This window comes from Equus asinus, chromosome 7 (genome assembly GCF_041296235.1).
Source record: "Equus asinus isolate D_3611 breed Donkey chromosome 7, EquAss-T2T_v2, whole genome shotgun sequence".
NCBI classification, from domain to species: Eukaryota; Metazoa; Chordata; class Mammalia; order Perissodactyla; family Equidae; genus Equus; species Equus asinus.
Window position 1 is genome coordinate 78,200,202 of NC_091796.1, and position 27,464 is coordinate 78,227,665.

General features: G+C 51.0%; 1 protein-coding gene across 4 annotated transcripts in view; it reads left to right on the forward strand.

Annotated features, from left to right (window-relative positions):
* Positions 1-13,487: 13,487 nt before the first annotated feature.
* GALNT16 (polypeptide N-acetylgalactosaminyltransferase 16) overlaps positions 13,488-27,464 on the forward strand; it is a 90,926-nt gene continuing 76,949 nt past the window's right edge. For 3 of the 4 annotated variants that reach the window (XR_006530185.2, XM_044773867.2, XM_044773866.2), the window contains exons 1-2: positions 14,006-14,033; positions 14,382-14,671. Coding sequence is in view for 3 of the 4 variants with exons in the window: in XM_044773867.2 (XP_044629802.1) it covers positions 14,495-14,671 (177 nt within the window). In the remaining variant the exon portion in view is untranslated. Of the gene's footprint in view, positions 14,034-14,381; positions 14,672-27,464 lie in introns of all 4 variants that reach the window. The other variant, XM_070513865.1, reaches the window with a different exon arrangement.

Consider the following 27,464-nt stretch of genomic DNA (forward strand, 5'->3'; position numbering starts at 1 on the left):
TGCCAGCATAAGCTTCAAAAGCTGCTGAGTTTAGAGTTGGCATTATTAAAGCATGATGTGTTGTCTAGAATATTCCTGAGTTGGAGAGGCTGCTTATATATTCTACTCCTGCTTCCCAAAGATCTCCCTTCTCAGGCTGCAACATGCTAGGGCAGAGTTGGGATTCTAACTACTCAGGCCACCAGGGTATCTATTAAGTCCTGGATAAGAATCAGAAATTTGAGCTTAGTAAGCTAATGCGGCTGAAAAGAAATGGGAGATTGAGACATGGATAGTTTTAAAAGAAGTCCGTTTATTTGATTGGCAGTGGTGATGGGGCTGTAGTCTGTGGACTTAACTTTATTATTTTTTTTTAAAGATTTTATTTTCTTCCTTTTTCTCCCAAAGCCCCCCAGTACATAGTTGTGTATTTTTAGTTGTGGGTCCTTCTAGTTGTGGCATGTGGGACGCCACCTCAGCCTGGCTTGACGAATGGTGCCACGTCCATGCCCAGGATCCAAACTGGTGAAACCCTGGGCCGCTGAAGCGGAGCTCATGAACTTAACCACTCGGCCACAGGGCCAGCCCCTGGACTTAACTTTATATTTTGCTTTTTCCTATACTCAGTTCTGTTGTGTGTTGGAGGATCAGAGGAGTAGGCTGGTGACCTGGGTCCCGGCCACCAGCTGTATATCTTTGGACCAATTACTTAACTTTTCTGGGCTCCTTGCTGTACTTATAAAATTAGGAGTTTGAATTAGATGTGCTGTAAGGGCCCTCCTAGCTGTTGCATCCTGTAATGCATCCCACTGTTTCTTTATGGCACTTTCCCTTGGGTGCTGTGTACCTTCTGCTTCATTGCACACTCTCATCCCTCCGATCCCTGGGAATGTAGGCTGTGCATGGAGAGAAGGGGAATGAGAAAGCAGGATGCCACACCAGGTCCCCCGGCCTCTGACTAGGGAGAAACCTGCTTCTTCCATCTGGTGCTCCACCTGGGGTCAGGATACTCTTCTCACCAGAGACATGCTGTGTGTGGCCTTAGGGAACTCACGCATCTTTTCAGTTCACTATTTAACAATGAAGAAAGAAGGAAAATCTTTATCTTCAGCCACATTGTCGGTGCTGTAAGGTTTAAGAAGAGATAAGCACAGAGTAGAAATGAGGCAAGTTTGCCAAGTGTTATGGGTGGGAAGTACTGAGGAAAAAGAAAGGGGCTGTTTCTCATTTTAAAGATAAGAGAAATTAAGGCTATCCCATAGAGAGAGAATTGAATAGAATTGGATACTTTAAAAGGATAACACTAAACCAGTAAGTTAAAAGAATTCTCTCTCTTTTTTGATGTTGTCATGACTGCCTAAGAAAATTTGAGGGATCCCCAGTGTTCGCACATTGTTATCCGTCTGTGAGTCCTAGACAGAATTAACTCACAGGGAGACTGGCAAGTCTTGGGGGCCTGTGTCTTGTATAACCCTGCCTGGCCATGGACTTTGTCCTGCTCACCTTTGCCTGACCACCAGCAAGACAGAGACACGTGCAAAACGTAAAGTTTGTATTTTATAAGCTGCTTAAAGACTTTTCTCTCTATATATATCCATTCTCTATGATCTAGCAGAAAATATATTTTCCAGTCCATCTTTGTGCTTAGTTTCAGTCCCAAAATGGGTGTGGTGTATTAGCTTTTCTTTATGTAGTGCAGATTTGTACCAAGTCTGCTAAACTTGAAGCTCTTTTTCACAATAATCACTTAAATGTAGGTAGGAGCCCCCATTTTCTACTAAATTGGCATCATTTTGTTGTTGTTGTTCTAGAGAAAGAAACCAGATAGCCAGAAAGGAAGGTTAAGTGTATTTCTCTGTCCTCTCCTAGATGGACCCTAGCTTTATCTAAAATTCTGACATCTTTTGTTACATCCCATAGAGCCAGCTTAGTTTCTTTTTAATCAAGATATGTACCAAACCCTGGAGGTTTGGTAGGCCTGAGCTGTAGCACGTATGGCTTCCTCTGAGTTCTTGGATACAATGAGCAAGACTAAAGTTGGCTCAGAAAAGGAGCAGAAGATGACTTGGGGTTAGTTTTTCTTTTTTAAATGTTATACAAGTGCAGAGCAGTTGGCTGCCATCCCTCTCTCAAACCATCAGCAGAGCTTGACCTTGGCCAAGATTTTGCCTCATCCTCTCGGCATTTCAGCATAGAGTTGCGTTTCAGCCGTGGAATGCTTAACCAAAAGCACATGCTGTAGTGGTGGTTTCCAAGAGCAAGTTTTTGCAAAAAGTCCGCATTGTGGCATTTTCTCAAAACAACAGCTTTCTCTAAACCACCAACCCGATAAACCCACAAATAGTGATTCTTTGGCTTATTCATACACAAGGGCTGGGATTTGTCTTGTTCTTGTTGATAAGACCTTATTGAAGTGCAGTATAATGAGCATACAATAAAGTGTACAAATCTTAAGAGTACAGCTCTGTGAATTTTGACAAATGTATATACCCATGTAAACAATAAGGGGCTGGGGTTTTTATAATACATGGAATTTCTATCCTGATGATGTTCACCTTGGCATTGGAAGGTTGTATATTCGTCTAGCTGAGTGAATTACTATAAGACACCGCATCCAGGTCAAATGTGATGAAGATTTGGTGGTCTGAATCCAGGCAGTTGCCCTTTTGTCACATCTAGTGGACTTGGTTACTGCAAAGCTTCGTGGTGTTTATTTTTAACAAATTACTTTTTAAAATAGGTAACATGTGCACATAGTACAATTTTTTTTAATATATAACAAAAATGGAATCTCCTCGACAGTCCTTTCCCTCCTTGAAGGTAACCACTGTTAGTATTATTTGTGCCTTGTGTGGTCTTCAGAGAGAGAGAGAGTGTGTATGCGTACACGTGTGTGCTGGTGTGGGCACGGGGTGGGGGAGGTGGTTTCCTTTTTTAAGTCCCAAGTTCCTTCTTTGATCGCTAACTAAGAGTATCCTTCTCTGCCCTTCTCTTCATCCTCTAGGCTCTAGTCTAGGGCGCTTATGCAGAAACTTGGATCCTGCGGCCTCAGTAGGACTAGCTCCTGTTTGTCCTGTACCGTAAAGTTCATTCTCTGTATCTGTCATCTGGCTCAAAAGTGCGTGTTTCTCACAGGATTGGCCATGAATTGATAATTGTTGCAGCTGGGTTTTTTATGTTAGGCTCTCTACTTTTGATATATATATTTTAAATTTTCCATAATAAAATATTTTTTAAAATTCATTTTTCTTTAGTTCCTACAACACACCTGTCTGCTTAAGTTTTTTTTTAAATAATGCTTAATTGCAACTGAAAAGCAAACTATAGGTGGCTCTTTAGACAGTCCCATCCCCACAGCCACCCAAATCAGACATTGAACATTCCAGAGTGATCCACATGAACCAGGACAATTATTCACCTTCAGAAGCAATCTTTCTCTTTAAACGTAGGATTGACCTCAAATTTATTTTGAAAGGCTTCTCTGGTAGGCAAAATTTGATTGGATCTGTACACTAAGTTTTTTGGTTGGAGAGAAACCAAAGCTCTCATAGATGGCTTTCCTCGGCTGCTTCTCCTAGCTCTCTGCCTTATTTTGTACTCTTCTGTGGCAGGTGGATGAGGAGTTGGGTCTTCTCCAAATTAGAGCTCCGCAAAGATGCATAGTCCAGGGAAAGGAGTGAGGCTCCTGGTGTTTTCCATATGGTTTCCCTAGGGCCATTTTATCCTTGGTGTCCTTTCACGCTCTCTTCTTTGTCTTGCTGTAATCTAATCACCCAAGGCCTCTCCAGTCATCATTAAGCATATTCCCACTGGTCGGGGAGCTCCCTTTGAGCATCACTTTAGAGCAGCTGTCACATTTGAGCAGCATCTGCTTTCTGACAAGCTCAAAGACCGAATGAAGGAAGTCACTGAGTCTTTCCCAGTGAGAGTGGGTAACACAAGCAGCCTTTGGGACTGCGATCCAGAATATGCTGTGAGTTTGATGGCCTGGCAGCTTGTGTGTGGGGGGAGAGGGGGCGATTCCCAGATGGGGCAGGGGTCTTCGTGGTCACAGCCCTGTGGTCCGGCAGGGTTCTAAGGCTGGAATGGTTCCCTAAGTCTTTGGCTCCAGCCTTTTCTGGGCAGAGGAAGAGAACGAAGCAAAATGCCTGGTGTGTTTTAAATAGATTCTGCTTGTTGCAGCCATAAGCCCAACAGCTTGGGAGGTGAGTGACCCTGCTAAGAGTTTCTGTTGGGCCCTTCCTCCGGCCCCCAGCCCCTCCTGCCCCTCCTCTCTGACCTGACTCTACTGGTGTGGGTCCTCCTCTCGCTGCTCTCCTGATGGTTTCTCTTCAGGCCTTTCTGATTTTAGTATTTGTTACACTTTTATTGGGTTTTGCTCTCTGCTTTCTCTTTCCCTGAAGCTGTTTTTCCTCATGCTCTGTATCTTTTCATCTCTTGCAGTCTGTGTCTACTCTACAAAGTGCACATCCCCATCTGCTGCTCCTTGTTTGACTGTATTGGCTTCTCAATTGTCCTCTTGCCCCCACCTTCCCACTGCCTGCGGGGGGACAACCCACCCCCACCTGGGCTTTGATGGCCCTGGAAAGAAGTTGGGTGCCGGGAATGTAAATGGAAGGTGGAGGAACCTACCTTGAGCAATTCCAGTTGTGGGGCAGGTGACAGCTCCAGTCTGGGGGATGGGCCTTAAAGATGGCAGCTGTTTCTGGGCAATGTGACAGTTGCAATAGGTAAGCCAGAGGAGGAGGACTGAGAGAAATCAGAGGAGGGTGGGGGAAAGTAGGGGATACAGAAGTGATGGGCCAGCAGCCAGTCCAACCAGTGATAATCAGAAAAGGAGGCAGAAGAGTAAGGCCAGTGGAAGCTCAATGTCAGGAGGAAAGCTGAGGAGGAGCTGGCCCTGGGGGAGAAAACCAGGGGCGTGAGACCCTGCCAGAGAGGCTGTTGCCCAGCTCTGCGAAGTGTAGGCAGGCAGCGTGGGGGTAGAGCCAAGAGGAAAGGGAGCCTTAAAGACCCTTTTTCCCCACCCGTCTCCGGCCCTTTTGTTCTTTTTTCTTTCATGTTCCTGTTCTCATGTTATATTAGCAGCAGAAAACAAAACAAAACAAAAGGCAGTCTGTCTTGGAAAGGGAATGGCAAGATCTGGAGAATTTAAAGCTGGATGCACTTCCCTCTTTGCTGAACTCTTAGGCCCCTTTGGCCATTTGGCTGCTGGAGTCCTGAGAGCCAGCCCCTTCCTGGAAAACCTTGAATGGAGTCCCTCTACCAGCTTGACAGCCCAGCCCGAGTGCCAGTGGCAAGGGCATCCAGCCGCGGTGTGCGCCCACAGAACCCCTCTGGGCGCATGGGGCAGCCAGGAGAGCAGGGCTGTTGGCCATCCCAGCTGGAGGGCTGGGGCTCGTCTTAGGCAGGGTCTGGGCTGAGAGGTGGCTTCCATCATGTGATGTCAACCCATCATGGGCTCCTCCCCTAGGAACTGAGCTGCAGAGGCCTGTGGTAGAAGAAAGAGAAAGGAAAACTCTTGCTTAAAAAAATTTTAATTGAAGAGGTAATAAATGCATGTGGCAAAAAATTAAAAGGTACAAAAGAATTTACAATCAAAAGTCTACCACTCCTCTTCTCCTCAAGTTACCCTCCTCAGAGGTCCCTGGATGTTCCAATTTCTGGTACGTTCTTCCAATTTCTCCTTTTTAGGTCTGCCGTGATCCGGAAGTTTTCAGATTCTTGATCAAATGGAATATTTTAAATCGTTTATATGTGTATATATGTATGTAATATGTGTGGAGAGATCAAATAATGATAAAGAAAATTATATCTCAGTTTATTGCCCATAATTCTTGCTGGGCAGAGAATGGTTTAAGATATTAAAATAAGTAAATAAATCCTAAAATGCTAGCACTAGAAAGGAGCTTCTAAGTCCTTTTGTAACGAAGTCCTCATTTTTATTTTTATTTTTTACTTTTTTTTTTTTGATGAGGATTGGCCCTGAGCTAACATCTGTTGCCGATCTTCCTCTTTTTGCCTGAGAAAGGTTGTCACTGAGCTAACATCTGTGCCAATCTTCCTGTATTTTCTATGTGGGACACCGCCATGCCATGGCTTGATGAGCAGTGTGTAGGTCCATGCCTGGGATCCAAACCGCAAACCCCAGGCCGCCAAAGCAGAGTGTGCAAACTCAACCACTATGCCACTAGGCTGGCCCCCTACAGTCCTCATTTTAAACATGAGAAAGAGGCCCAGATAAGTGACACACACACACGCACTGGCAGAAGACGAAAATCGGTGTAGTCTGTCGATCCTACTGGGCCAGGCAGAGGCTATGAGAGGGCACAGTGTCACCCCTCTGCTGAAGACCCTGCACCGCTCAGACCTGCTGTCACCAGGGCAGAGGAGAGGCAGGCATTCTTTTGTTGGGCAGGAGGTAGAAATGCCTGCCTAGGCTAGAGTAAGAGGACAACATGTGCGTGGACACGGAGCAGGGCTGCCAAGTGAGAGCAAGGCCACGCCACCACGGAGCTGTGCCGCCACTGGCTCCATGAGCACTGACAGCCCCAACTGTTTACACCACCTACCAGGAAGAGACACCCCAAGATTTATATGCTGACAAAACAGCAGGATAATTTTTAAAAATTCTCTCTGCTTTGACATCCGTTCCAGACGCTGTGAACAATTTCAGTGTCCAAGCCAGATTGAAGCACCTTTTGATGGCTTCAGAAGGTGGCTTCAGTGAGATGGGACGTGTACAACTATAAACACTGGCTGGAAAAACCCTCAATTGCTTTGAAATGGTAAATTTCCAGGCCGTGTGGATCTGATATTACACACCTCCTCCATTAACAGCTTTTTCAATTATTTTGGCTGGTGAGGGAGTGGAAATTAGACTTCGAAATATATCAATGGATATTTTCAGCCTTGCTGAGAGCTTCAAAATATATACCAATCCTGGGAACATTTCCTTAATTTCCACTTCCCAGTTACTCAAGGAAAATGGAGGTATCAATTATAGGTACCATTAGATGGAAGGAAAGGCAGGACCGGGACCATGGCTCTCTTTTCAATTTAAATTCTCTCTGGTCTTATTGTCTGACCTCTTTTTGGACCAAAATTTTTTTTTTTTTTAAATATTGGCACCTGGGCTAACAACTGTTGCCAATCTTCTTTTTTTTTTAAGAATTGGCACCTGGGCTAACAACTGATGCCAATCTTTTTTTTTTTTTTTTTCTGCTTTATCTCCCCAAACCCACCCTGTACACAGTTGTATATCTTAGTTGCAGGTCCTTCTAGTTGTGGGATGTGGGACGCCGCCTCAGCGAGGCCTGACGAGCAGTGTCATGTCCGCGCCCAGGATCGGAACCCTGGGCCGCAGCAGCAGAGCGCGCGAAGTTGACCACTCGGCCACGGAGCTGACCCCTTTTTGGACCAAATTTTATTCCATCCCCAGGTCTGGGAGTCCATCCTAACATGTACCAGATGATGAGGTCCTTGATAAAGAAATGAGTATTCCTAAGAGCTTGGGTCCTGGCACCATCCTGAATCGGGCATCTGATGGAGGCAGAAAAAGTGCCAGTTCTCTGTCTCTTGATCTTCGCCTGAGGGATCCAGAGGTCCTAATCTCTGATGCACACAGCCTCTCCCCCATGCCTAGGTGCTGGGTACTTGGGTGGCCACTTAGCAACGTCTTTGCCCCAATTCTATTTCTGGTTTTCTCATCTCCACCTGACTGGCCTCTTCCACTCCTCTTCCTGAGCACTGGACCTGGATTTACAGCTGCCTGCCTGGATAGACCACAGTGAACTCAAGTTCAGTTGAACATGCCCCCCAAATCTGCTCTTCCTCCTGTATTCTCCGTTTCAGTTAATGGTTACCTTACACCAAGGCGCTTGTCTCCTATGCAAGAAATTTACATGTTATTCTCAAATCCTTTCTGTCACCTCCACCTCCAACTGATCACCAGATCCTCTGAGTCTACCGTCTTTCTCTCCTGCTCCTGTATTACTGCCCTAATCCAGGCGCACCTCATTGCTTGCTTGGACTATTGGAATAAATACCATTGTGATCCCCTGCCACTAGTCTCCAGCCTCCTCACTCAAATTTATAACTGATCATGTCACTCTTTGTTTTAAAATCTTGAATGGTTCTCCGTGGCTTACCAAAATGTCAGACTTCTTACAAAGGCATAGAGGTGTCTGTAACTGGCCCATGCCTACCCCTCTGACCTCATTACCATCACCATCCCCTGGCCCATACGCATCAGACCACTCACCACTGCTGTGCTCCCGACACGTCCACATCTTAGGCCCTTCGTTTGCCTCTCCTCTTCCACATCTTGCCCACCTTCTTATCCTTTAAGACTCAGCTCCCAGATGGCTTCTTACTTGTGAAAAAGCCTCCTTTGTGCCTCTGTGAAGCTCTATTATGTCATCTTGGGATGACTTAGGTGTATTTCCCCACTATCAGTTACTGGGCTTCTCAGAAGCTGGGATGGAGTTTTGTTTATTTTTGTGTCCCTGGAACCTAGCCTTGCATGGTAGGCATTCAAGAAGGAAAGGAAAGAAAGGGACTAGAAATAACCACCCCACTGGGCAAACAGGCTTTGGCTTCACTGTTCGTGCAGGCTCGTGGCATTTTCGTGGGACAGAACGAGGAGCAGCAGCAGCCTGCTGCCCTAGATACTTACTCATTTATTCATTGCACACATATTTACTAAGTGCCACCATAATGCTCAATACTGTGCTAGAAACTGGTGATACACAAAAGAAGGCTGCCAGGCCCTGCTCAGAGGAAATCCCACTCAAGGGCAAGAGGCATGTGACAGTCACTGGCCTGGCCTTTTGGGCCATCTGGTCTGCTCTGGGGACATTTGCCACCCAGCTCTACAGAGGCCGTGGAGGAGGGGAAAGGACGAAGGAGAAGGCAGTGGAGGCCTTGCAGAGGGCTCTGCCTCTGGCCAATTCTGCTGACCAGCTGGCTTTATTTATGCATTTCTCCTTTGTAGGAATTCCTTGCTGTTAAGAAAAGCCATTTGACACATTTCTAATTAGCCCTCAGACCCTGCAATCCTCTTATTCCCAAATGCAACAGCTGGGTCATTTCATGATCAGTAATAACATTTGTAGCTCCTGCAGTTATCCTTCAAAATCCAGGTCATTCCTCTTCTGACTTCTGATGGGACCACAGAGGACATTCTCACCCCCTCATCCTGGGGCAGAGGTTTGACCTCTGGCCCTGTGGTTGGGGGAGGAGCCAGCTGCTCCTGAGGAGGCCTGGTGAGGGGACCTGGGTTACTCACCACACTGGCCCACACTGACCCTAGATCCTCACTCCCTTTCTCTGGGTTCCAGTTCTGCACCCATCTCTCATCTATTAACTGTTCTAAGCACTGGGGAGACTGGTGAACGAAACATGCAAGGACCCTGCCCTCATGGCACTTACACTCCAGTGGCAGAAACTGATATAAAAAGCCACTGTTTGGGGGCCGGCCAGTGGCGCAGCGGTTAAGTGCGCACGTTCCACTTCGGCAGCCCGGGGTTCACCCGTTCAGATCCCAGGTGCGGACATGGCACCGCTTGGCAAGCCATGCTCTGGCAGGCATCCCACATATAAAGTAGAGGAAGATGGGCGTGGATGTTAGCTCAGGGCCAGTCTTCCTCAGTAAAAAGAGGAGGATTGGCAACTGATGTTAGCTCAAGGCTAATCTTCCTCAAAAAAAAAAAAAAAAAGCCACCGTTATCAGACAAATAGGAAAATGATGACTGCTAAGAAGACTCTGAGGTTGTTTCAAAGAGCCAGGTCCTTGCCTCGATTTATAATGGTTTATAGAAACTTCACTTATAAATAACTTTTCCTTAGATCCACTGGCGCATTAAGTACGGTCAGCTGGCAGTGGGTAGCATATGTGCCACTTGATGTCTGGGTGACCTCTGTGGACCTCGTTCTCTTCATCTGTGAAGTGGAGATGGTCCTGCCTTCCTCACAGGATCATTGTATTCTGAGATTGTGTATCGGCACAGTGCCTGTTGCATGGTAATTTAAGTTCTATTCACCATCCCTGCTTCCTTTCCTGCTTAGAGCAGACATGGGGGTCTAATCAGTTCCCTTCACCCACTTTCCAGATCCCTGCTGCAGCTGCAGACAGGGCAAGAGGCTTCCAAGCTGACCCAGAGTCTCAAGAGTAAAGGGTATGCCAGCAAGAATGGACACCCTGGAGCCCTGCACTCTGCCTGTCCCCGCTCCCCACCTCCAGTCCACTCAGCAGAGGTTCTAGAAGAGGCAGCCACTCATTTATGGGGCAAGACAATCATCCTTGTTAGCCCTTGAATGTGGCTGAAGAGGCCAGTCTGAGCTCTGTTCTCCTTGGCAGCTCTGAGGAACAATCCCCTGTGTATGCCCTGGGCAGTCCCCCTCCCCGCTGCACCAGCAGCGTGCCTGTGAGTGGGCCTCCAGGGGCCTGGGGCGGTTACCATGCACTGGATTTTACATGCTTTGTTTCATGCTACCCTTCTCAACAATGCTGCAAGTTAAGGGCTGTCAATGCCTCATTTTACAGTTGAGGAAAGTGAGGCTAAGAGAGGGTAAGAATTTGCCCAAGCCACTCTCCTAATGTGTGACAGAACCAGCATTTGAATTCAGGTTGTCCAACTCCAGAGCTAAGATCTTACACCGAGCTGTACCCTTTCTCTCCAGTTAGCCACCCCATCCCCAGAGCCCCCACAGCAAATGCACGGGGCCAGAGAGTTTCCTCTGGCCTCTGGGAGCGCCTGGGGCACATGGCACTTTGGCCAGCTTACCTGAGTGCTGGCTTCGACAGCTTTAACAGAGAAGGGGACCATGTCTGAAACCTATGCCACACGAGAGAAAAGGCCCAGGGAACTGGAAGCCCACAATGGCACAGTTGGAGGGATCTCAGTGTTGTCTCTTTGCATCCCTCCTTGTACAAAGGAGAACACAGAGGCCCAGAAGGTAAGTGAGGTCCCTGCATACAGAACTTCTGTCCACCCTGCAGACTGCCCCGTGGCCTCAAGCCCTGCAGCAGTGCCCGGACACTGGCGTGAAAAAGACACTTAGACGCAGCCCCCCACTTCCCTGCTGTCTGACTCTCAGCAAGCGAGGCTTCACTGGACCTCGGAGACCTCGTCTGCAGGCTGTGGGCGCTTTAGAGACAATGTGTGTGAGATGCCGGCACAGCAGCTGGCACCTGCGAGGGACTCAGTGAACTGTAGCTATTATCATCACTCTTGTTGTTTTCGAAGTTTGATGAATGTTAGGCAACACGAAGTCTCTTAGGTGTCGCTTTGATTCTATGGTTCTGCTGGAATCCATTCCTAGGACCAGAGAGGAAACAATGTTCACTGTAATCGCTGAATGCTGAAATCCATCTCCGGGAAGGCTGAGGCTCAGCTCTGCACCTATTTGGGATTAGAATCTGGAAGAAAAACCATGGGTTGTAGCCGAGGTAGCAGCTGCTGGTTCCTGGCTCTTCCTGTCTGCCTGAGGCTGGAGCCCTCCTCCTGGAGCCATCAGAAACCCTGGTTTCAGTTGGCATGGCCCAGCTTCACCACTCATGCTTAGGGGTGAATTTGGAGCCTCTCCCCAGGGGTTGATGTGATGTCTTTGGATCCCACATCCTCTCACCTGGTTCTCTCAAGACCAAAGGCAAGCAGGCCCGCATAGATCAGGCTGGGATAAGGGGAGCAGCCTATGGCAACAGAGGGCCATTCCCCAAGTCTTTCCACTGGCTGACCTGAGAGCCTGTGTGGCAGGGGGGACACCAGGAGGGCAGGCCCCTTACATTTCCTTGTTGTCTGGAGGTGCCTGTGGGGCCTGACTGCTGAGGAGCAAGGTCTTCCGGCCTCCCCCAGAGGACGTGACCCCAGGGTTCGCCTCATGTTTCCTGTGGAAACTAGGCAGTGGCTTGATGGTGGTTTTCTCCATCTATGCAAATGAACCCTGGCCCTGACTGAAGTCTAATTAAACTTCCCAGGCAAGAGAGACCTGGGACAGCAAGGCTGGCCCGCTGCTCAAGGGCCATGGCATCTCGTCACCCATCTCCTATTTTTCCTGACTGCCACACAGCTCATGCCTCAGATTCCCTGCTTTTACAGATGGCTTCGTGAGACCCTCTTTTATGCATTCCCTTCTTTCTAGGGCCACCTTCTTGGTAGGGCTATTTTTGCACTTGCCTAGGTGTCCTTGTGGTTAGTTTTCTGAGGGAGGAAGAGGGGACTGCACTTGCAAGGATGACCTTTCTGTAGCAAAAGTCTCATTAAGGTTTTCTTTCTTCATTTCACTTCCTTCCAACAGAAATATATTGAGCATCTATTAGATGTGTGGTTCAGCGAGTGCTGGAGAAACGGGGGTGGGGTGGGGAATGAATGGTGCTGTTGGGGGTGGTTGTGGGAGGGCATGAGCTGTGACCTCATGTCTCTCTGATTCCGGAGGCGGCTTCATTTAGAGGCAAGACCCTACGTAGGCCTTCAGATGAGCCAGCGTCCAGCAGCACTAGCAGGAAGCAAACTCCCTGCCAACTCTGGCCCTGGCATTCAAGGGCCTCCTGAGTCCAGAGTCCCCCAGCATGGCCAACTTCAACTCCCACCAAGTCCTTCCCAGCATCCTGGGCCCCAGCAATGCCAGGCAGCTCTCTTCCTGAACACAAGTACATACTTCCATCCTCTGGACCTTTTTTTAAAAAAAATTCTCGCCGGCCAGCCCGGTGGCACAGCGGTTAAGTGTGCACATTCCGCTTCCGTGCCCAGGGTTCTCCGGTTTGTCTGGTTCAGATCCCCGGTGCGGACATGGCACCGCTTGGCACACCATGTTGTTGTAGGCATCCCACATATAAAGTAGAGGAAGATGGGCATGGATGTTAGGTCAGGGCCAGGTTTCCTCAGCAGAAAGAGGAGGATTGGCAGCAGTTAGCTCAGGGCAAATCTTCCACAAAAAAAAAAATAAATAAAAAAATTTTTTTGCTGAGGAGGATTCGCCCTGAGCTAACATCTGAGACAATCTTCCTTATTTTATACGTGGGTCACTGCCACAGCATGGCTGACGAGTGGTGTAGATCCATGCCTGGAATCCCAACCCTCGAACCTCAGTCGCTGAAGCAGAACGGGACCAACTTAACCACTACATCTGCCACGGGGTGCCGGGGCCCCCCCTCTTCTGGACCCTGCTCTGGTTATTCATGCAGCTGATACCCTGCCCTGCCCGCCCCCTTCCCTGCCTTTTAAGAATCTACTCAAAAGATTTATCCACCTTCTGTGAGAAGCCTTCCCTAAGACTCCCTTGCAATGCATTCTTTCTTCCCCTGTGATCCCTGCTTCATTTATTTAGCATCTATGCACTGAGTGTCTGCTCTGTGCCTGACCTGTGGGGGCCTCCTAGAACTAATTTAGCCCACAAGCCTGCTGTCCCGAGTGAGAGTAGTTCACACCCATTCTCAGCGCCTCCAGGGCTGGGGCAGACACCCAATGGTTTCTCTGTCTTTGTCTCTCCCCACAGTGTTTTGCACTTAGTCGAAAGTGTCAGATGGAGAGACGGTTCTAGACTGGGCTCTGCCCATTAATTAGTCGTGTGGCCTCGGGCGACTCTTCCAGCCTCTCTGGCCTCCCTTCCTCCTGATGAAATGGTTATGATGATACCTCAGAGTTGTCCAGGGGACAATGAGGAGGGATACAGGGAAGCGTCATGAAAGCTGGGAGCCCCAGGCCAATGGAAGACGGAGGGGTGGTGTACCCCCATTCTCCTTGCACAGGCAGTGAAACGGCGTCGCCTCTCCTTCGCTCTCTTCGAATGTCAAGTGCACCAGCTTCCAATGTCTCCTCGGGCGGGCCCTCGGGCGTCTCGGAATCCTAGGCTGCGGAGGATTCCGGTGCAAACTCAAGACTCCTCCTGCCCTGCCATCCCTTCCCAAGGACTCGCCGAGCACACCTTAAACCCCGCTCCAGAGCGTAGTTCAGAGCGCAGCCCAGAACTGCAGCTCCGCGGCGCGGGCCCCGGTCGGGGTCGCGCATCTCCAGCCGGTGACTCAGGGCCACTCGGTCCGGGGGTGGGTGGAGGTAGGCGGGACCGATCAGGGCCGCGCGGGGGCAGCCGCCGGTCGCTCGGTTGCCGAGCGGTGGGAGCCGAGACTGGCTCTGGCCCGTCGCCATTCCGCCGCGGGCGCCTGCCTCGCCGGGCCTTCCTCCCGCGCCGCTCCGCACCCGCCGCCCTCCTCTCCGGTGCGCGGCGGCCCGGGCGCCCGGAGGGGCTGGAGCGCGGGGCGGGCTCTGCGCGCGAATGAATGGGCTCCCGAGGGACGCGCGCGCTTGGGGCTGAAGGGCATTAGGACCGCGAGGATCGCTGCACGCTCCTGTCTCTCTCTGTCACCCCCCCACCCCCACCTCTCTCCTTTTTCTGCTCTGCAGGACTGAGCAGCCAGGCGCGAGCGAAAACAAACAGCTGGGGCTGCGAGCGCCCCCGCCCCGGCCCGGAGAGCACGCCGGCCCGGGCCCCCACTCAGGGCGCCCACCCGCCCACCATGAGGAAGATCCGCGCCAATGCCATCGCCATCCTGACCGTAGCCTGGATCCTGGGCACTTTCTACTACTTATGGCAGGACAACCGAGCCCACGCAGCATCCTCCGGCGGCCGAGGCGCGCAGAGGGCCGGTGGGAGGCCGGAGCAGCTCCGCGAGGACCGCACCATCCCGCTCATTGTGAGTACGCCCCGCGCTCCGGGCGGCCGGCCCGGGAGCCGCGGCGCGCATCCTAGCCCCGCGCGGTTGCAGAGAGCGCGGGGCCCGGCCGGGGGCTGCGTGCCCGCCGCGCCCTGCTGGCTTTGTATATGTTGGAGCATTCCTGCCCGTTGTTATGGCAACCTCGGTCGGGCTAGCGGGCCGGGGCGCACGGATGGAGGGAGGGTGACAGCGGGTGGGGGCTGGGAGAAAGTGCTGCAAGTTTGGTGGGCCCGGCGTGCGCTCGCGACAGGGAACGTGGCGGCTCTCGGCACTGCGCCGCGGGGTCGGGGGCCGGGGGCTGCCCGCGCCTCGCCCGCCCGGGAAGGCGACTGGACCTTGCGCGCAGCGAGCGGGCGATGGGAACCGCGCGCGAGAGAGCGCGTAGGTGGCCGTGCGCACCCCCTCTCCAGCCTCCTCAGGGCAAAGGACGTGGGGTGGGGGCTCTGGGTAAGGCAGGGTCGCTAGAGGCTGCGCCCAGCTTTGCGTCCACTTCTCAGCCCGGGTCAACCTGAACCTGCTTCTTTGGCACGGAGAACTCCACACTAACACCTCACGAGGTTCTCTGGGTTCGGGAAAGGTCTCGTCCTATGCGCGCCCCTCACCGCAACAATAGGGTCCGTCATGACGAGTGGACAGCGTCTGTGCCCGGGCTCGGAGATCCCTCTCACGATGTCAGCCCCGCGACGTCAATGCGAGAGAGGAAACAAAACCCGCGAGTCCGGCGGGGGCCTCGGCGGGGCTGCGGGGGCCCAAGGCGCTCCTGGGACCCGGGCTGGGGCGTGCGGAGCCCCCGCCGCCCTGCAGAGGGCGTTCCTGTCGCAGCCTCCGCCCGGCCCCGAGTGACAGCTGTGTGTGGTAGGGGCACCTGTTGAGGCGGGAGGCTCTGGGACCCGCCGAGAGATGCGCTCCTGCGGGCCGCGTTCTTCCGACGGGGGAGGGTAATGGGCGAGAGCCTTGGGCGACCGTCGGGACGAACTGCTGAGCGTGGGCTGGACGATCGAGAGGAAGGAGAGCAAGGCGTGGGGCCGGGGATGGGGCGGGCAGCAGGGTGGCCATCCTGACGTGAGAAGATCCGGGCCTGGGGAGGTGCGGGGTCAGGAGGGCCACGGCTTGAGGGCTGGAGAACCTGAGATGGAATTTGCACAAAGGCAGCTGAGCCCCAGGACTATGGGGCGGGGGGAGGGAGGGTAGGGAGGGTAGGGAGGGTCGTGGAGGACGTGCTTTCTTATTCCCATCCTGCCCCGGATTCCGTGTCTTGTCACCCACCCAGGAAGAAGTGAAAATCCCCTGCAAAGGGACCACGTTTCCTGGCTCTGCCTGAGGAGAGCTTGGAGTTTGTGGGTTTTCCTCCAGCCCCCTCCCCCAATTCCCAGATCCCTGTCTAGTTGAAGTCTCCGGGGAGGAACCTGATTAGGTAGGGTGTTCCCTCCTGGGCTGAGGGTCCCTGTCACTAGGATGCTCTTTCCAAAGCACTTGTGGACGGCTGGACAGAGAGGCTGCTGAGGAAAAAGCCTCTTGTGTAGAGACCCCAGAGTGGTGGGGTCTGGGTGGACTGACAGACTGGAGTCCAGAACCAGCCAAACCAGTAGTGGCCCCAGACCCCCAGGGAGCTTCCACACCCTGGACTCCTTCAAGCTGCCCTGTTCTTACACCCTGAGAGGGCCAGCCCTGGTCTCAGGGTGGGTGGGCCTGGGGAAGCAGGGGAAAGGCAGGCTGGCCAGATGTTCTGTCCTTCCCTGTGGTGACTGATGGGAGGAAGGTCTGAGCTGGAAGAGGAGGAGGAGGGGAAAGAGGAGGGGATGGGAGGGAAGAGAGCACAGGGATCCTGCTGCTTAGCGCCGAGGCTGGGTCTCATCATGTTTGCCTCTGCTTCAGAATCCTGACCTTGCTCTGGGACCTCTCCAGTGTCCTCTGAGACCAGCCAAGAAGGCCGCTCAGACGGAGAGCCCCAGCATGGTGTGGGGTCATGTGGGATGCGTGTGACAGTCGTTTTTCAACATCCTGTGGCCCTCTCCTTGTTCCCATGGGGTCTGACTTGCTGCTCATTAGAAGAGGTCTGTGCACTGGAAGCCCAGTTTAAAGTGGGAAGGAGTATCAGGGAGATCCCTGGGAGCTGGGGAGTGGAGGTGCAGGAAGAGGGGGAGAACGGAAGTTTCTGGGGCGTGAGCCACAGAGCCTTCTCTAGCCACTCAGGGGCATAGCCAGTTCCCTCTCTGTTCTTAAGCTTTAGTCCTGGGTGTCTGTTCTGTGGGTGCTGGACCCAGGCACACACCACCTTTGCCACTGCCTTGCGTTGTATTCCTATCTTCCGAGGTCTTTCACTTCAGTGGATTCTCAGTCATCTACCCTGTCTCCTTGTTGAATGTAAGCTGTCACCCAGGGACTGTGCGGGAAGCTTCTTGCCAGCAAGACTTAGTAAGTACTTGTTAGATGAATGAAGTAGGATTTCTGCTCATCTCTGGGGGCAGTCCAAGCTTCATATCCTCCTAATATTTTATTCCCAGCTCCAACCTGACTATAACTAAGGAGACAGAGGAATGCATGTATAGCTTCTCCAGGAGTTAAACTCTTTGTTCAACTTAAAAGGGGCAGGTGCAACTGAGGATTTGCTTTCTCCCTAAAATCCGTGGTTCTCCTCTCACTGGTCTTCCTGCCGTTCCAAAACATGTCTCTGTCTAGTTGGGCCAGGACGCTGCATGTGGATTTTCAGATTCTTAGGGAATGATGTGGCCAGCCCTGCTGACAGAGGCTGAGAAAATTCAGACAAGCGTCATCACTCCCCTGGGGAATCAGAGAGCTGAGCTGGAAAAGGGAGGGTCTGCACAACGGCCTGGGCCAGGAGGCAGCCCGGCCTTCACAACGTCTGGGCCATTTGAAGCCAGCCAAGTTGCTCCTGGACCTTGGAGGTGCTTATTTGGCATTGTGGGGTGTCGGCATGACAACCGTATGGCCCAGATTTCTCAGGGAGGTCCTGATTTTTAATATTCTGTCCTGCTGTCAGCCCATGTGTCACAAATTGTGATGTGAAAAATTGGTAATGGAATCTGTAGCACTAAAGGGAGATGCTGCCTCCATCCCTAAATGGCTGCGTACAATGTGGCAGCTTTTGTGATTTTTCCATGCTGTACTTTACGGGCAAGCAGTGGATTTGGGACATCCGCTCGAATCTCCATCGATGCATGCTGCCACTGGACGCAGCTACAGCAGGAAGTGGAGCAGACGCGGCTGGCCTTCCGTCTCCAGGCCTCACAGTTGGGAAGAACATTGGTGAATGGTCTGGTCCCCAGGTTTTCCACATGCTAATTCTGCTAATTCTCTAACAGGCATAGGTGGGATGCTAGAGTGTTACACGGAATTTCACGTTATAGGCATATTTGTAAAAGACTATCCGTATGGGTATTTTCAGGTCAGATGTAGTTGTTTGCAACATCATCTATTTGGAACCATGGAAATTTTAGGCAAGAGTTTTCCTAAACTGGAGTTTCTTATCCTATAATCGAGATACTGCTGAGTGACCGTGGGCAAAATACTTACACCTCTGGACCTTGGTTATTTTATGTGTTAAATTTGGGTTAAATGATTTGTAAGGTTCGTTAATCCTTAGGTAAGCTGATGATAGCTTCATTTCTGGAAGAGAATACATGGCTTTCTGGGAGCTCTCCTGGAGGGTGCCCTGAGGTGCGTTGCTTAGGGAGGGCACGGCCCTGTTAGGAGAAGGTCCCGCAGGACTCTCTCGGCCTCGCAGGCGTCCCCGTTGTCTAGCAGAAGGAAACACAGAGAATGGCTTTTCGGTGCTGTGCTCTGAGGGCAGAGGCTTCACTCAGATCTGGATGAGTTTATATTTTATTTATAATGTGTGCATTTTGGAACTCTGGGAATATGATTTGCCTAAATGACAGAGAATGATTTCGTGTTTAATTTGTCTAGGTGCCGCACACAGGAAAGAGGGTGGGGAGGGAGAGGCACAAACACCCACAGGTCCCTTCCCAAAATGTTCTGATTGAAAGGGGCTGATTTCTCATCACTGGGGTCCCATCCTGGGTCATATTGAGACCTGTCCGTAGGACTTGGGGACAGCGCAGAAGCACCAAGACTAGTGAGGGCCCTGACAGCCCAAGAGTCACCTCCCCGGGAGGCCTGACACCCAAGGGCACAGGACTAGTTGCAGTGCTGCTCATTGTCCGGATGGGTCCTTCCTCTCCCCCTGAGGGCGCTGGGCCTGGCTTTCCTCTCTGGTGGCAGCGTCTGTCGGCTCTGAGGGCAGGGGAAGCCCTTGGGTCTGGAAGCGCCATTTAGGTGGATGTGGCGTGGTGCTGATAGGCAAGTGGGCCGATTGCCCGGGGACGGGAAGGTCTGGCTGTAATGGGGGAACCGCCCTGGGTTCAGAGGCGAGCCTGAAGCAGAGCAGTTCGGTACAGTTAGAAGATTGAAGGTTCATGCCCTGTCTGCTTCCTGAGGAGACTGAAACACCTTCCCCGTGAACAGGGGAGCAAAGACACAAGGTAGAGACGCAAGGTTTCCGGAAAGGAGCAGGAGCGCAGCTTTCAGACGTGAGTCAATGAGGATTACTCCTGGGCGGCGGTTGATTCCCTAAATCAGATGCGTGATGCGGTCACAGACGTGTGCAGCCCGCTCTGGAAACGGTTTCGAGTGGCTTAGTCTCTCTGCTCTGAACGCTTGTGGTCTCTGATCTGCGCTCGTCTGGCCTCCGGGATCGCAGTCACCTCTGTTATAGCTCCAGTGGCTGTGTTCACTGATGCTGCGATGGGTGTTAGGTGTTTTACAAGCTTTAGCTCTGAATCCCCTTTGAATTCCCTCAACAGCCTAGTGAGGTGGGTGCCATTATCAGGTTCAGTTAACTTGGGTAAGCTGAGGCTTAGAGAGAGTCAGTGACCTACCCATGATCTGGCAACTAGGAAGTGCCTTTGAAACCAGGTACCCCTGCCTCTGGAGCGGGTGCTCCTGTCTTCTTTTCCTGAAGCGTCCTTCAAGGCAAGATGCAGTCGGACACAGCAGCTTGTTTCCTGGAGCGTGTAGATTGGCACCGTGCTTTATATTCACTCCGTAAACATCTGTTGGGGAAAAAAATGCGAAAACCATACAGAACAAAATGTTAGCAGTAGGAAAGTAGGATTATGGGTAATCCCCCTTCCAATCTTTTGGCTCTTTCCGACGTTTTCTATAATAAACATTTATTAATGATATAATGATAAAGCCAACCAAGATAATTTTAAAAAATCTTCGATGACTGAACAAAATCACTCGACTCATCAATGAAAGTGTAAAGTTCTTAACCATGTCTCACACTTCTGAATCCACCGTCAAGGCTTAGCATCTTGCCCACAGAAAAGGAGACTTAGTTGAATTATTCTGGAGGGTTCCGAGGAATAGAACCGGGACCAGTGGGTCAGAGTTGCAGCAAGAGAGATTTCTTTCAAGAGAAGGAAAACTTTCTCACTGAACTGTCCATCACTGGATTTGCCCAAAAGCCACCCCGCTGCCTGTCAGCAGGTCAGCTTCCTTCCGACAGCAGTGGGGAGGGGAGAAAAAGGCTTGTGGTGCCGCCTGTCTCCTACAGTGTCAGGCAGCTCTGTAGCAGAGTTTGAAATAGGGTCCAGTTGTTGCACCACAAGAGACCTGGCACTCTGGGGAGGAGGGCTGGCTGAACACACCAAGGCCAGGGAGGAGGTGACTGAAGGAAACCCGTTACTGCTGCTATGCTGTCCCCTCCCTGTTCCTTCGGAGCTGCCAAGCAGGGAAGGAGAGGGGCCAAGGCTGGTCAGAGGCAAAGTCACAGAGTTTGAAGCACTGTTCCTGAGGATCTTTCCTGCTCCTCAGAGGGAGGTCCACAAAGGTTCTTCTCCCCGACTGAGGCCCCTTGAGTCTCACTTTCCCATCTGCCACTTCGATTTCCCTGATCCAACCTGAGGAGCGTTTACAGGTGGCTGTCCTGTCTCCCAGGGCCCTGCCCATTGCTTCCCAGGGCGGCACCGGCTGGCAGTGCACCTAAGCGGTGTGTTTATGAGGAGGCCGAAGCCCAGGCCTGCCTGTCCCCCACACCCTGAATTTCAACCACACCCTTCAACAATGTCTGGCTAGAGACAGAATGGCTACCCGGAGGACTTTTGTGAACCTTTCAGAACGGGCAGGAATGGCAGGCCGGGAGTATTTTGGGAAAGATGGGGCAAATGGAAGAACCTCTTCAATTATACTCTGTAGGCCAGATAAGGCTCAGGCCACATTTGGGGAGTCACTGAGTTGAGTCTGCCCCATGTGTGGCCTTTCCACTTTTCTGGACCCATTAGAAAGGGCTTTGAGTTTAGCTTAAGAACACAACTGCCTCTTTCCTGCCATTCCATGAAGTGAGTGTGGCTCAGTGTAGACCAGGGACAGCATTGTCTCAGAGCTCGGGGAGGGGGGCGGGTGACATCTCTTAACACACTCAGAGTTGTGAGACTTGTCATTATGGGATTCCCCTGGGCCCTAGCTAGGCCAGGACCAAGCAGAACAGAGGGGTCCAGGATGGAAACAGATGTCAGCTGCCAGGGATAAGGGTGTGAGGGGATAGAGAGAGAAGGTGGAATGAAGGCCAAGTGACCCCATGTCTAGGCTCAGCCCTGCCCCTAAGGGGCTATGCTTCCTTACGTGAGTCGCTTTCACTCTCTGTGCTTTAGTTTCCTTATCTGTCAGATGGGGGTTGAACTACAGGATCTCTGAGATCCCTCTCAGCTCAAACCATCTTTGACTTTGTTGACCTGCTCCTGCAAAAGTGAGGTGACCCCAAGCCAATGCTCAAGGTCTAACAGTGCTTGGATTAAGGAGAATAAGGCCAGAGCGCGAGGTGTATGACGACCCAGACCCCTTGTGTTCAGAAGAGTGTGAAACCTTAGAATTCTCATAAGAAGTAAACTGGACCCACCGCTCCCCATTCTCTTCTCGTGAGACACTGTCCGATGGAGCTACGCAGAGCCCCTTCTGCTGATCTGGAAGCTTAAGGTATTTGTGAGTGTGTCTGGGGATGCACACAGACACATTGTAGGAGTGTCTATGGGGGGTACTTCAGACTTCTCAACAGTCTGGGAAGACCAGAAGGACGCTACAAAGACCCCTGAGCAGAGAATTAATAGTCACACACCCTTGGATTTACGCAGAAGACAGGCAAGGACTTGCCCTTAGGCCACAGCCTGAATTAACATTGTAAAAATCAGGTGAAGGAGTTCAGGAGCTTAGCCATCTGCTGGCGACCTTCAGCCTTTCCTAGGTTACAACAGAGCAGATTAGGAGAAGCGAGATGAGGGACCTGTTAGGAGCTGCTGATACACTGAGAAGTGACAATTGACAGCTAAGGACCAACCAGAAAGGGCCGGGTGAGGTTGGAGCAGTCCCCTCCCACACGCACACAATGGTCAGAAGTGCCAAAGGCATCATTTATTCATTGCTTACAATTAGTTACTGAACACCTACTATGTACCAGGACTGTAACAAAATAGGAAAAATCCTTGCTCTCAAGGAGCTCACATCCTGGTGGGGGAGACAGATCATACACAGATAAATATACAATGTATTAGGTGGTGGCAAATACTATGAAAATAAAATAAAGCAGCAAAAGGGGAGAGAAAGAGGAAAGAAGGATGGCCATGAAAGGCCTCTCAGATAGGATTGAGCTGTGGCATGAATGGAAAGAGTGAGCCATGCAGGCATCCAGGGAGAGAGTGTTCCATGCAGCCAAGGCCCAGGGCAGCATCTCTACAGGGTGTGTGCTCAGTGCACTTGGCTGAGGCAGCCTAAGCAAGAGTCTAAGTGGCCAAAAGTGCAAGTCCAGATCATTAGCCCTTGGAGGCTGTGGTAAATCATGCTCAGAAACACGTCCTGAGTCATCAGGAAGTGATAAATTACATTCAGCGTCCGGGCTTGGTACGTCAGGGAACTATGTCATTCAGTTCAGAAAAATTTTCCAGTAATATGGTCAACTATGTTAGTAAGTGTTGGTTCTTAAAGAGGTAAACCTAAGTTCTTTGAAAAATATTCTATGGCTGGAACACTTCATTTCCTTATGATGTGAGATCAATGAGGTACTTTGTGTGTGTGTGTGTGTGTGTGTGTGTGTGTGTGTGGTGTGTGAGGCTGGTGAGGGGGAGTGGAAGGTTCTGGTGCCTGAAGAGATTTAAAAGACAAAAGATAATGGGGCCCTTGTGAAAATTCTAGAAGGGGGTCTGGCGGGGGAGGGTCTGTGTCCTGAGGGAGAGTTTTGTGTGAGAAGGACAATTCCTGTCTGTGGTGCCTGATCAAGTCCCCTGGGTTTCCTCGCCTGGTTCCCTGTGCATTTGGGATTCTGGAAAGGATGTTTCCTGGTAATGGGGGAACTTGGGCCCTTCCCTGCCCCCATCGCAGGTTCCCCTTGGGTACAAGCAGACTCCTGCAGGCTGAAGTATCTGCGTCCTCCCTCAGACACTGAGGAGGGCACCTGTGCCTGGGTGGGCACCTGAGGCCTGGCAGGATCAAGGATCCCACACAGCTATTTTTCGGGCAGGTCGATGAAAGGGGCTGCTTTCAGGAGACAGGGCGCTCTGCCAGGGCCCATCTGAGGCTGTGTCCACTGCCGTTCAAGTGGCTTCTCCAGGGCCCGGGTGACCGGTCCGATAGGGCTTCCTGTGTCCCCGGCAAGCTGCAGGCACTCTGTTTTTGTGGTTCAGGTCACACACACTCAATTCCAGACCCCTGTCAGTCATGCCCTTTTAGACACTGCTTCTCAGAGTTCAGATTTTCATCCCTTTATCTTCTCACAGCAGCTCTGGCTTTTAGCTTCTTTAAACAAACTGTTGGGGAGGGCTTCTGACATTTCAAGGTCTTTCATTTCACAGGGGTCTGACCTTGGGATGCCACAGTCGGAGGGACCCATGTGGCCTTCCAAAGCGGCGCCTCACAAGGCTGTGATCAGATTTTTCCGCTTGGAAACCATCTTTTTACTCCCTGTGAAATCCCTCACTCGGGGCTCATGGGGAGTATGGGAGGCTGGGGGCATTATCCAGTGTTTGGGGTAGAGCCCAGGCTGAAGCTGGGGGAGAAAGAACGTGTGATCGATTAGTGATGTCTGCTGTGGTGCTGGAGTCTCAAAGGAGTGAAGTGGCAGGACTGAGCCACACCCCCAAGTAGTTCACCCACCTGAGGCCAGAGGAAGAAAGAGAAGCAAGGGACGGAGCACACACACTGCAGGAGCTATCGAAACCAAGGTGGGTTCCCTCCTAGCGAGTTCAGTCCGACTCTCCACCAGAAGTAGTTGTCTCACAAAGTGAGGTGTATTTGCAGCAAATAGGAGACCATGCAGAATCATTTCCAGTCATGGTGTTCCCAAACGAAGGGAAGCAAGGACACTTATTTCAGGTGGGGAATGAATATTCAAAAGAGAGAGGTGGGTATTCGCTTCGCAGGCTCAGTTGGAAAACATGCTTCCACAGACACTGCAGGTTATGGTTATGAGGCCTAAGCTCCTCCTGGAGAGATCTTAGCATTAAAAAGGAGGCCAGCGTCTTAGGCACAGCTCTGTGGTGAGGCTTTGTCTGGTTCAGGGTGGGTCGTGATTGCATCTCCTTACCATAACAAAAGGGGTAAAAAACCAGTTGGAAAAACAGTTAAATGCTTGCTTCCAAACCCACCTTTGAGTTCCTGGGGCAATTAGACTGTGACACAGGGACCAGGGAAGGCAATGGAGGGCCTTTTGGAGCTGCAGGCCAAAAGGGATTGGCCAGGTAGAGAGCATAAGCTGCCCACGGTAATGTTCTAGTACAGTCTTGGTGCCACCTTGTGGAGGCAGGAAAATGGCAAGGGCCTTCTCCCAAAACACTGAAAGGAAGTGGGTCGTCTCTGGACGCACCCCAAGATTGCCAACCCCTGGTTTTCTGCATGGCAGAGAACACAGCATCACCTAGACAGCCATCCAGTCAAGTGGGGTCCCTGAACCACACCTGGGTGGGGGCTGGGAGCCAGGGGGGGGTGGGCCTGCTTGGGAACTGCAGAGCATGGAGCCTGGGAGATCTGAAAGCCTGAGTTCGGGCAAAGCTGAGGGCAAGCCAAACAGAGAGAGTAAGAAAGGGCCTGGTCAGAATGGAACCGGTTATAAGGTGACAGGCCTGAGCAGGAGTGTTCAGAAGAGCAAGCTGTGGGTGCCCTGAGCACAGTCACAGGGGCCCTGATGGGAGGCTGGCATCTGCCCACTGGTAGGCGGAGCCCTTTGTGGTCCAGACCTGCACTGACCAGTGCAGTAGCCACCAGCCACATGTGGCCCTTGAGTGCTTGAAATGTGGCTAGTGCAACAGGAGGGACTGAATTTTTTATTTTAATTTTCATTGATTTAAATTTTAAAAGCAGATATTCATTTCAGTTATTAGAAAACTTTTGGGAGTATTTAGAAGAACTTCAGTATGTGGAATCTACATCTTCAATTATAAATTTTATGAAATCTCCATACAGATCAAGTATTTCTGGTGAAAATTTAGTATCTAGCTTGAAATGTGCCGTAAGTCTGAAATACACACTGGATTTCAAAGACTTAGTTCAAAAAAAAAGAATTAAAATCCTAATTTTTTGTATATTGATTATGTGTTGAAATGATAATGTTTGGATATATTGGGCTAAATAAAATATATTATTAAAGTTAACTTTACCTGTTTCTTTGTCCTTTTTTAATGTGACTACCAGAAAATTTTAAATTATATTTGCGACTTGCATTCTATTTCTTTGGATGGTGCTACGTGTGTTTGTGGCCTGTCTCTAAAGCGCTAGGAGGTCGACAGCAGAAGGTTGTGTGAAAGGAGAAGAATGTGCCCGTGATCCTAGTTTACCTTGACTTCCGGATGAGTCCTTTCTGGTCCAGCTGCTGCTGAGTCGTTGGTTCCTAATTCACCATCATCTATGGGCACAGGACACCTCCCAGCATGGGCCCTGTGCTCATACCATCATTAAAACCAAGGTCAATGTTTTCCTGCAGCGTCTTCTCTTTTCAAAATCCCTTCTGAGCGCTCGCTGTGATGGAAATGAGCTTTGGAGGCGGGGTGGCAGCCGGGAGCCTTGATTCCCTTGGAAAGTGGAGGGATTAGTTCCAGTCTGTTGCTTTTGGTGTTTCGTCTTTGTCCTGTTAGAGCCAGAAAGACAAATAGGTCTCAGCTCTACTGGCAACTCAGAACCCGTGCAAGTGGCAGCCTGGAACCCTGTGGCGAGGAGGATTCTGAAGCTGCCAACAGAGCGAGTGGGAAGAGGCAGGGTTGCCTGGTCTGAAAGGCGTGGAAGGGGACCGTAGAACACGCACTTCGTGCCTACCGATCCCGCGGTGATGAAGTTGTCTTTGAGCGAGTTTTCTCCACTTTAAAGACCTGATAGATGTTAAGACGCTGAAGACGTTGGCCACTTAGAATAAGTGTGGATGAGGCTTGCATTGAGCCAGAGGACGTGCAGAGGAGAAGTGGGTCATCTCCACGGATCAAAACCCTCACTAAGGAGATGCGACAAGAGCTTTAAACACCACACAAACTTTTAGTAATATTTTTCACTTACTCAGTGGAGGTGAGTTAGCTCTGGTCCGGGGCCAGCCTACTGGCAGCATAGGAGACGATTGGAGCTGAAACCCAAGGAGCAGGATAGGAACCTGGAGGGTCTCAGGGAGAGAAGAGAGTTGGCTCTGTTCCCCTTCCCCTCCTTTAAAAGTGGGTTCTGAATGTGAGAACATAGCCTGCTTCCTGGTGCCACATTTCCGGGTATGACTTTGTTCAGGAGGCAGCATGACATGGTGGTGAGGGGCGCAGCCACTGTAGCAAGAGTGTCAAGTTCGTGTTCCAGCTCTGCTGCTTAACTAGCAAGTTATTTAGGCATTCTGTGCCTCAGCTTTCTTATCTGTCAAATGGGGGTACTAGTAGTCCCCATTTCAGACGGTTGCTACTAGGATTAAATGAATTAATTCACGTAAAGTGTTTAGAATAGTGCCTAGCACATAGGAAGAACTCTACAAGCATTGATATGTATGTTGTTAGTAATAATAATACAAGTTGTCAGTTGTTTCTTAGCTTCTGTATTACATATCTAATTCTGCATAACAAATCACCCTAACCCTTAATGGCTTAAACTGCATGATCGTTTGCTCTCTCTCAGGACTTCTGTGCCTCAGCCCTCTGGGAGTGGCCTGGCTGGGTGGTTCTGGCTGAGTCATTTCTGGCTTGGTTCAGTCAGATGTCATGTGGGGCTGCCATCATCTGAAGGGTTGAACGTGGCTGTTTCACATGGCTGGCTGTTGGTGGGAGGCCTCATTTCTTCTCCACATGGGCCTCTCTGCAGGCCTGCTCGAGTGTCTTCATGGTGTGGCAGCTGGCTTCCCCCGGAGCAGGCAACCAAGACAAGGCGAATGTTGCAAAGCCTTCTTGACCTAGCCGAGGAAGGCACATTAGCCAAGGAGTGATGTGGTCCGACTGATAGTGTGGAAGATTGCTGAGGCTGCTGGTTGTAGTGTGGAAGATTGCTGAGGCTGCTGGTTGGAGAAGAGACCGAAGAGCAAGGGCAGAGGCACTTTTGACTGCCTGGCCTGTGCCAGGAGCCTGCCAATTGTGTTTCCTGTCTTCTTCCCCTTAACCATCACAGCAGGCCTCTGAGCTGAGTAAACTACCCCCATTTTGCAGATAAGGAAGCTGACTCAGAGAGGGCAGGTTACCTGCCAACGGAGCCAGGATTCCACCAGGGTTGCCTGCCACCAACTTCTCAGGATCCCACCACCTGATGGCACAACTTACGA